The sequence below is a fragment of the Rhipicephalus microplus genome, chromosome X, assembly GCF_043290135.1.
Source record: "Rhipicephalus microplus isolate Deutch F79 chromosome X, USDA_Rmic, whole genome shotgun sequence".
NCBI lineage: Eukaryota > Metazoa > Arthropoda > Arachnida > Ixodida > Ixodidae > Rhipicephalus > Rhipicephalus microplus.
In genome coordinates, this window is record NC_134710.1 from 240171085 (window position 1) to 240183265 (window position 12181).

Here is a 12181-nt window from a genome sequence, read left to right on the forward strand (position 1 = left end):
AAGGCTAAATGATGTACATATATTCTCTTCAGAACCCTTGTTTGCCGACAGTGACATTGGTTCTTAGTGTCTTATGGAAAAGTGATCTTTCATGAATAATAGACTCTATGTATTTGTTGAAGGACAAGCATTGTGCCATCATCTATGAAGAACACATAGCATTTTCTTACTTCCTCGAAAAGGCACCACGTCTACAGTGCGCATATGCGCATCTTATGTGTGGCAGCAAGGTAGGATCATTAGGATCACTGAAGTGTTGATGGAAATATTTTGAAATATGTTTTTAATCGCTATAGTTTACAAAACAGTATAGTGCTGTATTTCTTTTTTTTTTTCAAAGAAGCATAGTTTTCTAGCACATGTTAAAGTAAATGTTCCTGTGCGGGGACATTGGTTTCATTCCTGAAAGTTCTTGATAGTTTCAGAGTACAAAAGGTTTTTTGTAAGTGCACACAGCCTAAATATTGAAACAATTTTGTTATTTACTCTAGGTGAGTTCACTAGCAGTGCTCTAGAGATACTGATGTCAATTTCTGATGGCAATACGTAGCTCCACATATTGAACTTGGAAAGAAAAGAGAAAGAAAGATAAGGATGCATGTACCTTGAAACCTCGATATAATGAACCCAGATATAATGAAATATTGGTTATAACAAAGTAAATGAAAAATATTCTTGACATAAATACAGTGTTAGGAATGTACTTTTCATATTCATTTCATATTGTTGGCTGCAAGACATTTCTTTTACTTGCCGAGCCTCTGCCCCACAACACAGGTCAGACTGATGATGATGAGTATGTACATATGATGACGCGTGTTAATAATGCTCACACTTATTTTCCCTCCACGCGTAAGCGGCCAGCCCGAACGCGTTTTAGACGGAAGCGGAACGTCGAACGAATGGCTTCAGACGTGATAAGTGGACAATCTCCGAACCACGATAGCGATGATCCGAAGAAAGGTCGGTGAGAGTGACACGATAGTTCACTGGGGACGTTTGTTCATTGATTGTATATGGTCCAATGAAGTGTGACTGAAACTTGTCACACAATTCTCCAAAGCAACACTTCATCCCCCTGACTAAAGGAGATGTCGCGACGAGAGCTATCGTAGTGTTGCTTGCGATCTTGCTGATTGGCTTCTGTATTAAGGCAAGCCCGTTGCCAACATTCTTCGAGCCTTGTGATGAACTGCTCTGATACGGTTGCCGAGGCGTCGGTTGGCACATTTAGGAAAGATACGTTGATGGTGAATGTCGGTGAATGGCCATACACGAGGTAGAAAGGCGAGTAGCCAGTAGTTCTTTGAACAGCGGTGTTATGGGCAAACGTCACAAAAGGCAAAATTGTATCCCTGTTGTCATGGTTTGGTGTGATGTACATCGACGGTATGTCTGTTAGTGTCCGATGAAATCTCTCTGTCAGCCCATTAGTTTGGGGATGGTAGGCTGACGTCGTCTTATGTACTGTGCCACAGGTTGTGAGATGGGTTTCGATTATGGTGGACAGCAACGTCTTGCCGTGATCACTCAGGAGGACGCGAGGTGCACCGTGACGTAATACAATGGCGTTGAGAAAGAAGTCTGCGACGTCTGAAGCAGAACTTGTGCGTAGTGTAGCAGTCTCTGTGTACCGTGTCAGGTGGTCGACAGCAGTCACAATCCAACGATTACCTGCTGGCGTGATGGGGAGAGGTCCGAGTAGGTCTATGCCAACGATGGCAAATGGAGCCTCGGGACACGGGATAGGTTGCAGAAGGCCAGCAGGAGACGAAGTTGGTCACTTCCGCCGTTGACGCAGATGTAAAGATGCAACGTACTTGGCCACAAAGATAGAGATGCCCGGCCAGAAGAAACGGTTTCTGATGCGGCTTTGTGTTTTGTGAAATCCCAAGTGGCCTGCACATGGGTCGTCGGGAAAGGCTTTGAGGACTTGATGACGTAGAGAACGCGGAAGTACTGGAACCCAGCGGTGTCCATCAGTAGTGTAAACGTAACGATGGAGCACATTGTTATCAAGCTGAAATTGTCGTAGTTGTGGGTGCAATCTAGTATTAGGAGTAATATGCCATTTAGGCGTTGGATATTGCGATTGCAATATGGATCATCACGCTGGCGTGTTCCGAACTTGGTGTAGCGATTTGAAGCCGGCGTGTCGATAACCGCAAGATGTGATAATGTGAGGGGTGACGCAGTGCCTTGCCCACCAGACGAGCAATAAGCTGACGTACTTGATGATGAAAGTGGAAGGGGGCGGCGAGAGAGAGCATCCGCATCTTGGTGTCTTTTGCCAGACTTATAGATGACGTCAAAATCGTACTCTTGTAGGCGGAGCACCCAACGACTGAGGCGACCAGACAAGTTTCTCAGTGTCAATAGCCAGCACAAGGTGTGGTGGTCTGTAATGACTGGGAAGTGGCGTCCGTAAAGATACGATCGAAATTTTTGTATGGCCCAAACGACAGCAAGGCACTCCTGCTCAGTTGTGGAGTAGTTCTGTTCAGCAGCCGTAAGAGCACGACTAGCATACGCTAGAACTCTTTCCTGTGAAGTGGCATCCCACTGTAGAAGCACTGTACCAATGCCATGGCCGCTCGCGTCGGTGTGCAGACATGTAGGTGCGTTCTCGTCGAAATGGCACAGAACAAGGTCTGACGTTAAAGCATTCTTGAGGGCTTGAAAGGCACGCTCGCAGTCGTCGTTCCAGGCCAAAGTTGATCCGGATGTCAGGAGCTTGTGCAGTGGCGACACGATGACAGCAAAATGACTAATGAAGCGGCGGAAGTAGGATGCCAGGCCCAGGAAACTTCGTAGGTGTTTCTGATTTTCTGGCCGAGAGAAGCTAATTACGTCAGCAAGCTTGTCAGGATCCGGACGAACGCCATCTTTGTTGACAAGGTGGCCCAACACCTTGATGTTCTTGTTGGCAAAATGGCATTTTGTTGTGTTCAGCTGAAGTCCAGCACTAGAAATACACGTCAAAACTTCGTCCAAATGATCAAGATGCTGACAAAAAGAAGAGGAGAAAATGACAATGCAATCTAGATAACAGAGACATGTTTTCCATTTTAGGCCGCGTAGAACTGTGTCCATCATGCGTTCAAACGTGGCAGGAGCGTTACATAAACCGAATGGCATGATGTTGAATTCATACAGCCCATCTGGTGTTGGAAAGGCAGTTTTTTCTTTATACGCTTCGTTCATAGGTATTTGCCAATAACCAGACCATAAATAGAGGCTGGAGAAAAATTCAGTGCCTTGCAGAGAGTCAAGTGCGTCGTCGACTCGTGGCATCGGGTAGACGTCCTTGCGCGTGATCTCGATAATCGACGCAGAATCGCACTGAACGATCCTTTTTTCGGACTAGCACTACAGGTGATGACCACTAGCTGGACGAAGGTCGGATAACATCTCGTTTGAGCATATCAGCAACGTTGTCCTCGATGATTTTCCCCTCTGCGGACGACACTCGATATGGGCGGCGGCGTACGATTGTATTGCCTTCCATTTCAATTCGATGCATGGCGACAGAAGTGCGACCCAGAAGCTTGGAATATACATCGAATGAAGCGCTGTGTTTTTGAAGCATACCCAAAAGTTCTTGCTTTTGCGCTGACGTGAGATTGGGATTTATTGTGGCTGTTGAAGCAGCCATTGTAGCATGGTCATCAGTACTCGTAGAGAAAGATGGCGAGTCTGCGTGTAGGGGCACCAGAGAAAGTGGTTCGGTATCTGTGAAGCAAACCACACTGGTGCCCTGGGGCAGTGCAACAGGGAATGAAGTGGGATTAACTGCCGTAACTAATGCTCTGCCATCACGAAAGCGCACCAGGCTAGGAGCGATGGTAAGTCCACCAGAGATGTAACGTCCACACGGTGCTAGGAACACATCACCAGTTCCAATCTTATCTGATGTCAGGGTCAGAATATGCTCATTACCTGGAGGAATAAAACAGTCATCAGCAGTGACGAAACGCTGGCTATGGGCATAGTTATCAGATGAAAGCGCAGTATCTGACATGCGAATGACCCTCTGACGACAAGATATCACGGCTGAAGCTGAGGAGAGAAAGTCCCATCCTAAAATGAGCGCATTGGTACACTATGACAGAACGAGGAACTGTGAAGGATGCCCTCAATAAAAACTCGTGCTGTGCAAACACCACAAGGCTGAACAAAAACCGTGTTAGCACAGCGAAGGGGAGGGCCATCAGTGTCTTTACTTTGCACAAACCGGAACACAAGTCCACACTAATAACTGAGAGTGATGCACCTGTGTCCACCAAAGCTTCAGTCCATATACGCCCCACCTCCACCACTTGTAAGGCAACGTTTTGGCTGCAAGACACTTCTTTTACTTGCCGAGCCTCTGCCCCATAACACAGGTCAGACTGATGATGATGAGTATGTACATATCATAAGATGACGCGTATCAATAATGCTCACAATATATTCATATATTCATAAATTTTCATATATAACAGAGTTATTTTTGGGTAAGAGAGTTACTTTCGGGTACGATGCAACTTTCTTATAATGAGGTCAGAGTGTACAACATTGACTATGAAGAGTACAATGAAGCCTCCTAGGACAGTGACACCAAAGAAAACTTGCAGATTTGTACTGTTTGAAAAATTTGAGCAGTGAAGGCTTTTCAAAGGCCATAGGACGGCAAAACTTGTGGAGCTCACTGTGCTTCACTTATGAATTATATTTTGAGCTTTGGGCTCACTCGGACTCAAACTCGCCAAAGCATTACTCACCTGTACTCGCTGAGACTCATATTCACGGCCTTATCTGAGTCTGAGTGAGTCCTAGTGAGTCGACTCATGAGTTCTTTGGTCCAGAATGAGCTTCTTCGAATCAAACTCGCCAAGACATTACTCAACCAGACTTTCTCAAATTCACGGCCCGATCTGAGTCTGAGTCGAGTCGACTTATGAGTCCGTTGGTTCAGAATGAGCTTCTTCGAATCAAACTCACCAAAACATTACTCACACGGACTCACTCAGATTCACAGCCCGATCTGAGTCTTAGTGAGTCCGAGTGAGTCTACTCTTGAGTCCGTTAGTACAAAATGAGCTTCTTCGAATCAAACTCGCCAAAACATTACTCACCCGGACTCGCTAAGATTCACAGCGCGATATGAGTCTGAGTGAGTCAACTCATCAGTTCATTGGTCCAGAATGAGCTTCTTCGAATCGAACTCGCCAAAACATTACTCACCCGGACTCACTCAGGTTCACGGCCCGATCTGAGTCTTAGCGAGTCCGAGTGAGTCTACTCTTAAGTCCGTTAGTACAAAATGAGCTTCTTCGAATCAAACTCGCCAAAACATTATTTACCCGAACTCACTCAGATTCACGGCCCGATCTGAGTCCGAGTGAGTCCGTTAGTACAATATGAGCTTCTTCGAATCAAACTCGCCAAAACATTACTCACCCGGACTCGCTAAGATTCACAGCGCGATCTGATGAGTCTGAGTGAGTCGACTAACAAGTGAGTTTTCCGACTTATGTCAAAGGCACAGAACAACTTTCACAAAGAGCACTCAAATGTGGCTTGGCAGTAGAATAACCCAGCTGAGGTCACTCACAGAAGAGTGGCACTCTGATTTGTTAACAGGCTCATGCAGGAAGCCTACAGACTTTCTCCCTAGTGAAAGGGGGTGCTGCAGGTGAAGGGGTGATAATGTAATTAGTAGCAAATTCATTAATGACTGCATTCTATTACTGTATTCCTGTTTATGTTGAGAGAGAAAAAGAGAGAGACTCTTTATTAAAAAAACAGTTTTTTGCCCGCATCTATGTTGAGCAGATAAGGATACAGTAATAGGATGTGTGGCTGGAAACAATGAAGACTGATATACGTGAAACCATGAGAAGGATTGATAGTGGCAGCTGTTTTTGCTAGCCTTCGTCTTGGATCTTTTTTTTGAGTACAATTTAGTATTGCATTAGTTCTTGTAATGAAGCCTGTGCTCACTGAACTGTGAGAATATTTGAAACGTTACGAATGCTAATTACAGCGTGTTTCTGTGTAGCATCCAAAATGTCTAACTTTCTAACTCCTGATTTGTCATAGTGGGTTCTGCAGGCCGCTGCTCTGGGTTCCGCGAGCCACTAATAAATTTTCCCGGTTCCGCACCTGCCAAGTCCCTTAGATGGCGAAACTGAGGTGTCATCGATCTAAGGAGCCTCTATTATCGCACCTGAGTGACAATAAGTACATCTCAGTGCATAACAGAAGTGAGCAAGCTATGCCAAAAATCTGGCCAGCAGCGCTTAGCCAGCCAGACTGTGAAAATGGGCCGCGCGGTTAAGCTATTGCACTTGAATTGTGGAGGCCTTATATTACCCCCATATGCATGTGTCCTGCTTCAAGACAGATGCCAAAGATAAAGCAGTGAACATGCTGCAGCGATTTGCGACAACATATCTTGTGAGCAGGCGTTCTCAAAACTACCTATCAGAAAAATGAGCACAGGAATCTGCTGACTCCAGCAGCTGACCTGCAGCTTGCCATGAGTGTTACTCAGTCTTGCATCGATTTGCGATTAATTGGCACAAGGAAAGTGAATTGGATGTGAGCGAATGAACTTTTTTTGTTCACTTGTTTTTAAATTTATTGCATATGAATGTAGCGTGAACCAAATGAATCACGTTTACATGAAAACAGGGAGGGTGTGGGGGGGGGCAGTATTTTGGGGGACCAACATCCTTGACAACCCCTGCTCTAACTAATCTGTAATTATTGAAATTGCTAAATCTAAGTAGAGCTTTTTACGAAACATTGGATACTATTTCATGCCTCATAATAGTAGACATGTTTCAGCAACATGTTTCAGCATTTCAGTGATTTGTTATTGCTGCTGAATGGTCTATTACTAGTGCCTCCTTAGTGCTGATTTTGGGCTCGGTGCAGACTACAGCAACAAATTTCTCACTCCACCACACTTAAAATGTGTACCGCTTCAGGTTTGTTCACACAGCACAAAGGGAGAGACTCGAATAACTAAGAAACTTGTGTGGCAGTCTTGCAGAACAGGTTAAGCCTCCTGGTTAGTCCTCTGCCATATGTGGCTGGGAGCTAGGCACTTCTTCATCTTGTGCAGTGGTACTCGGGAACCACTATTATTGTGATTTATAGTGTTCAGTTTCAGATATCATCAAGGGTAAATTTGCTGAGGGACACACTGATCATAGTATGAGAAGGGCCTGAATAATTTAATGAACTCAGATTGCATTCACAGAGTGCTTCATATGCTTGCCATAAAGCAAAGGGAGGAGGCTTAGTTCGTACAATGTACATTTACCAAATAGTATAACATGTTTGGTTCTGCACGTGTTCAATAGAAGGTACCAACTATACTAGTTTGAACAAAACTTTGAGCTCTACTTTTTACATGCCTCAAATAGGCTGACTAGAGTAAATTTTTTCTTGCATAATGTATGATCACTTTAGCATTGTGTCATGTTTAAATCTTGTTATGTTTACTGCTATTATGATTGGTATTGTCTCTCTTGAAACTGGTGTCGTGTTACGTGTAAAGTTTTTATCATGCTGTGCTCAAATGTTTTTCTTTCACTCTATGGCAGTATTGCCTTTCTGGGGTAGTGTGTCAAGTTGCGGGCGGACATCTTTTGCCCTTTCCTGCATTCTCTATGAGTTTGTGCTGCCTACTCTAGACATTCCATATTTTTGTGGCATTTTGCTTTTTCTGTGACATTTGATTATTGTTCCAAATGATGTGTGTTCTTTTTACTTATTCTGACAGGAATTGTCGAGAGAAAGGCTCGGAAGAAAGATTGCCAACATTGCGCAAGAGACAACGGGCTATTCTCATTAGGCTGCATCAGAAACGGACGGAACTGAAGGCTCTTCAGCGCCGCTGCCTTACTCAGAGTCAGCGAGCTGGAAGTCCTACTTCAGTATCGAATGAAAATTCTGTTCCAATAGATGTTGCTATTGAAGTTCCTGATGGTTCTACCAGTGGCATGCACTCAAGTGGTATTAGTGGTGAGTTGGATTCATTGTTTCAAGCTCTTACTTACTTTTCATGCTTAACATTGTCCACATCACCCCCATCGATAGCATCGATAGCCCACTATTGATGCTTTGAACTTTGAATCACCGCTTTTGAGACATTCCGTGCTGTTCATGGACATACTGCACCATTTGTCGTAAAGGAGAATCGCTATAGTTTTCTTTTTTATGCAGTTTCTTTTTTTGCCATGTGGTTTTGATTTCTGGATGCGCCCCGAAGCTGTGTGATCATCTAAGTTGAAAGTGAACATGGTCACTGCCAAATGCAGCGTGCTTGAGCTTCAAATTATCACAGGTATCTGCATTCTGGGGTGTTTGCAGATGACTTTATCAATTTAATGAGCCGCAGTGATTTTGAGGATGCCGCTTTTTTGGCCAGATTTTGACACTGAGAGCAGCGAAAATGCAAATCAGCCCGAAACATTGGTGCGCTTTGCTTTCTGCTTTGAGCTGCCTCAATTTTGTGTTTCAGCAGCAGCCTGCCAGGATGCAGAGTGGAAACTTATAGAAACTGTAAGAAATACAAGTGTGACTATGAAACCGAGCAGAAAACCAGTTTATTGCCAAGCATGCGACATTATGAGTTGCTTCACATCGCGGAACTGCTTTGCCGCGTGACATGGCCATTGTTGTGCCTAGACCTGTGCGCCGCTACCGCCACCTGATTTCTTCGCACCGCTTGACACCGCCGCCGAAGTTTCGAGAGGGGGCACGCCGCCGCTGCTGCGCCATAAAGGCGGCACGGCGCCGGCGCGCCACAATTCGTCAGTTTTTTTTACCAAGACGCCGTGGCGAATGCGCTAACCCCGCATGGTAAAGTCTCATAACGCCGTACAATTTTATTAGCTCTGGCCACACCGGTCGTCCCCGCATTTACCAAAACGACCAAAGCCAGCGAGTGTTTTCACATCACAGTGTCCTCGGTGATTGGCAAGCACACTGCTGATGATGATTGCGAAGGCCACAGGTTCAGCGTAAAAAATCATACGACAAAACCTAGAGTGGAATCTGAGTCGAGTGTCAACGCGAGTAGCACTAGTTGTTGGGCTACTTGGTAGGCAGACAGACGGACAGACAGACAGACAGACAGACAGAGAGAGAGAGAGACAGACAGACAGACAGACAGACAGACAGACAGACAGAGAGAGAGAGACAGACAGACAGACAGGCAGGCAGGCAGGCAGGCAGGCAGGCAGGCAGGCAGGCAGGCAGGCAGGCAGGCCGACCGACCGACCGACCGACCGACCGACCGACCGACCGACCGACCGACCGACCGACCGACCGACCGACCGACCGACCGACCGACCGACCGACCGACCGACCGACCGACCGACCGACCGACCGACCGACCGACCGACCGACCGACCGACCGACCGACCGACCGACCGACCGACCGACCGACCGACCGACCGACCGACCGACCGACCGACCGACCGACCGACCGACCGACCGACCGACCGACCGACCGACCGACCGACCGACCGACCGACCGACCGACCGACCGACCGACCGACCGACCGACCGACCGACCGACCGACCGACCGACCGACCGACCGACCGACCGACCGACCGACCGACCGACCGACCGACCGACCGACCGACCGACCGACCGACCGACCGACCGACCGACCGACCGACCGACCGACCGACCGACCGACCGACCGACCGACCGACCGACCGACCGACCGACCGACCGACCGACCGACCGACCGACCGACCGACCGACCGACCGACCGACCGACCGACCGACCGACCGACCGACCGACCGACCGACCGACCGACCGACCGACCGACCGACCGACCGACCGACCGACCGACCGACCGACCGACCGACCGACCGACCGACCGACCGACCGACCGACCGACCGACCGACCGACCGACCGACCGACCGACCGACCGACCGACCGACCGACCGACCGACCGACCGACCGACCGACCGACCGACCGACCGACCGACCGACCGACCGACCGACCGACCGACCGACCGACCGACCGACCGACCGACCGACCGACCGACCGACCGACCGACCGACCGACCGACCGACCGACCGACCGACCGACCGACCGACCGACCGACCGACCGACCGACCGACCGACCGACCGACCGACCGACCGACCGACCGACCGACCGACCGACCGACCGACCGACCGACCGACCGACCGACCGAGAGAGAGAGAGAGAGAGAGAGAGAGAGAGAGAGAACTTTATTAAGGTCCTGAGGAACACTACCTCAAGGAGGTAGAGCAGCGGGCCGCTCCCACGTCGGAACGGGTAGGCTGAGCCTCACCGCCACGTCGTGAGCCCTCTAGACAGCCCAGAGTTGATGTGCAAGTTCTGAACTCCTGAGCGCAGAGCTTCATTCCTCTTCGGCCATGTGCCGAGAATCGCGTGATGAGGGGCACTGCTAGAGCATGTGTTCTAACGTAAATACGGCGCCACAATCTGGGCATGTTGGATTAATGCTTTCAATAAACTGGCTGTGGGAACGAAGACTGGGGTACGACCTGGTTTGAAGCATGTGGAGGGTAGATGCCTGGGCCCTACAATGTTGCATATGAGGAAGAGAGAAAATCCTTCTGTCCAGCTGATAATGTTTGGTCATCTCGTTGAAAGTGAGGAGAACATCCCTAAAAACCATTAGGTTGAAGTCTGAAGGTCCCGCAGGCTGCCCAGCACGGTGAGTAAGTAAGTTCGCGTGCTCGGGCATGGGCGATCTAGTTTAGGTTTGCCATGGAGGCCAGATATGATCCGAGGTGAGCCGGAAACCAAATTATGGCGTGTTCTGAAATATCCCTATTACCTAAGATGCGAGCTACCTCAGCCGATATTGATCCATATGCAAAGGCTCGCACTGCCGCTCGTGAGTCTGTATAGATGTGTTGCCGGGAGTCGTCAAGGGGAGCGGGAGCTATGGCTACCTGTTCAGCTTTAGTGGGAGTGGTGTTCCTGATACACGTGGAGTGAATAACACAACCTGCGTGGTCAATTGCAATGACCAAGAAGTTGACTGTTCAACCGTACTGTGCCACGTCTACGAAGCATGCAGACTCCGGGTTTGCACGAACACTCTTGAGCAGTGCTTTACCCCTGGCCTTCTGCCTGTTCGCGTTGTGCTGCGGATGTACGTTGCGGGAGAACGGAGTGACCATAATGTTGGCCCTTTGCTTCTTAGTGAGAGACTGACTACGTTCCTCTTCTACCGCACTATACCCTAGGATTGTCAGGATGCTCCTTCCTGCAGCTGAGGAGGAGAGACTGGCCATCTGAGCCGTATGCTGTGCCTCGATGATCTCTTCCAACGTGTTGTGTATACCCAACTGCATGAGGCGTTCCGTACTGGTACCTGAAGGGACCCCTAGCACTTTTTTGATGCTCTTGCGGATCAGGAGATTAATCTTAGCCTTTTTATGACTTTGCCAACAGTGCATGGCAGCAACGTAAGTAATGTGGCTTATTAAGAAAGCGTGGAATAGCCTTAGTAAATTGTCCTCTCTCAAGCCACCTCTTGAGTTGGAGACCCTAAGAATAAGCCGAATCATGCTTGACGTTTTAGCTGTGAGCCTGTTTATGGTCTGTCCATTTGTGCCATTTGCCTCTATAGGCATTCCAAGTACTCTGATTACCTCTACCCTAGGGATGATAAGACCAGAGCTGGTGCAAAGCACTATATTGATATCTGGAAGGGGAACCCAGCCTCGAGGCTTTACACCCCTTCTATTAGGTCTGTAAAGCAAAAGTTCCGACTTTGTTGGACAGAGTCGTAGTTCAGTGCCACTAAGAAAAGCTTTGGTGTATTCTACAGCCTGTTGGAGTGCCTCTTCTACTCTGCCCTCACTGCCACCCGTGCACCAGACAGTGATGTCATCGGCGTAAAGGGTATGGCATATGCCTTGTATTTGCGAGAGCCTCTTGGAAAGCTCACAGATAGTGATATTGAACAGAAGTGGTGAGACCACTGAACCCTGTGGCGTACCTTTGGAGACAAGAACGAAGGGTTCCGATTTCGGATCTTCTATCTTAATCACAGCCTTTCTGCTTTTGAGGAAAGAGCTGATGAATGTGTGGATTTTATGCCCAAGCCAAAAGTAGAGATGGATTTGAGAATATGAGTATGGGAGAGATTGTCAAAAGCT

At 48.2% G+C, this 12181-nt stretch overlaps 1 protein-coding gene across 6 annotated transcripts in view; it reads left to right on the forward strand.

Annotated features, from left to right (window-relative positions):
- Positions 1-12181, forward strand: part of LOC119187804 (uncharacterized) — a 214571-nt gene that overhangs the window by 142375 nt on the left and 60015 nt on the right. For all 6 annotated transcript variants that reach the window (XM_037435890.2, XM_075878856.1, XM_075878855.1 and 3 more), the window contains one exon: positions 7778-8019. In XM_037435890.2, coding sequence (XP_037291787.2) covers positions 7778-8019 — 242 coding nt within the window. The remainder of the gene's footprint in view (positions 1-7777; positions 8020-12181) is intronic.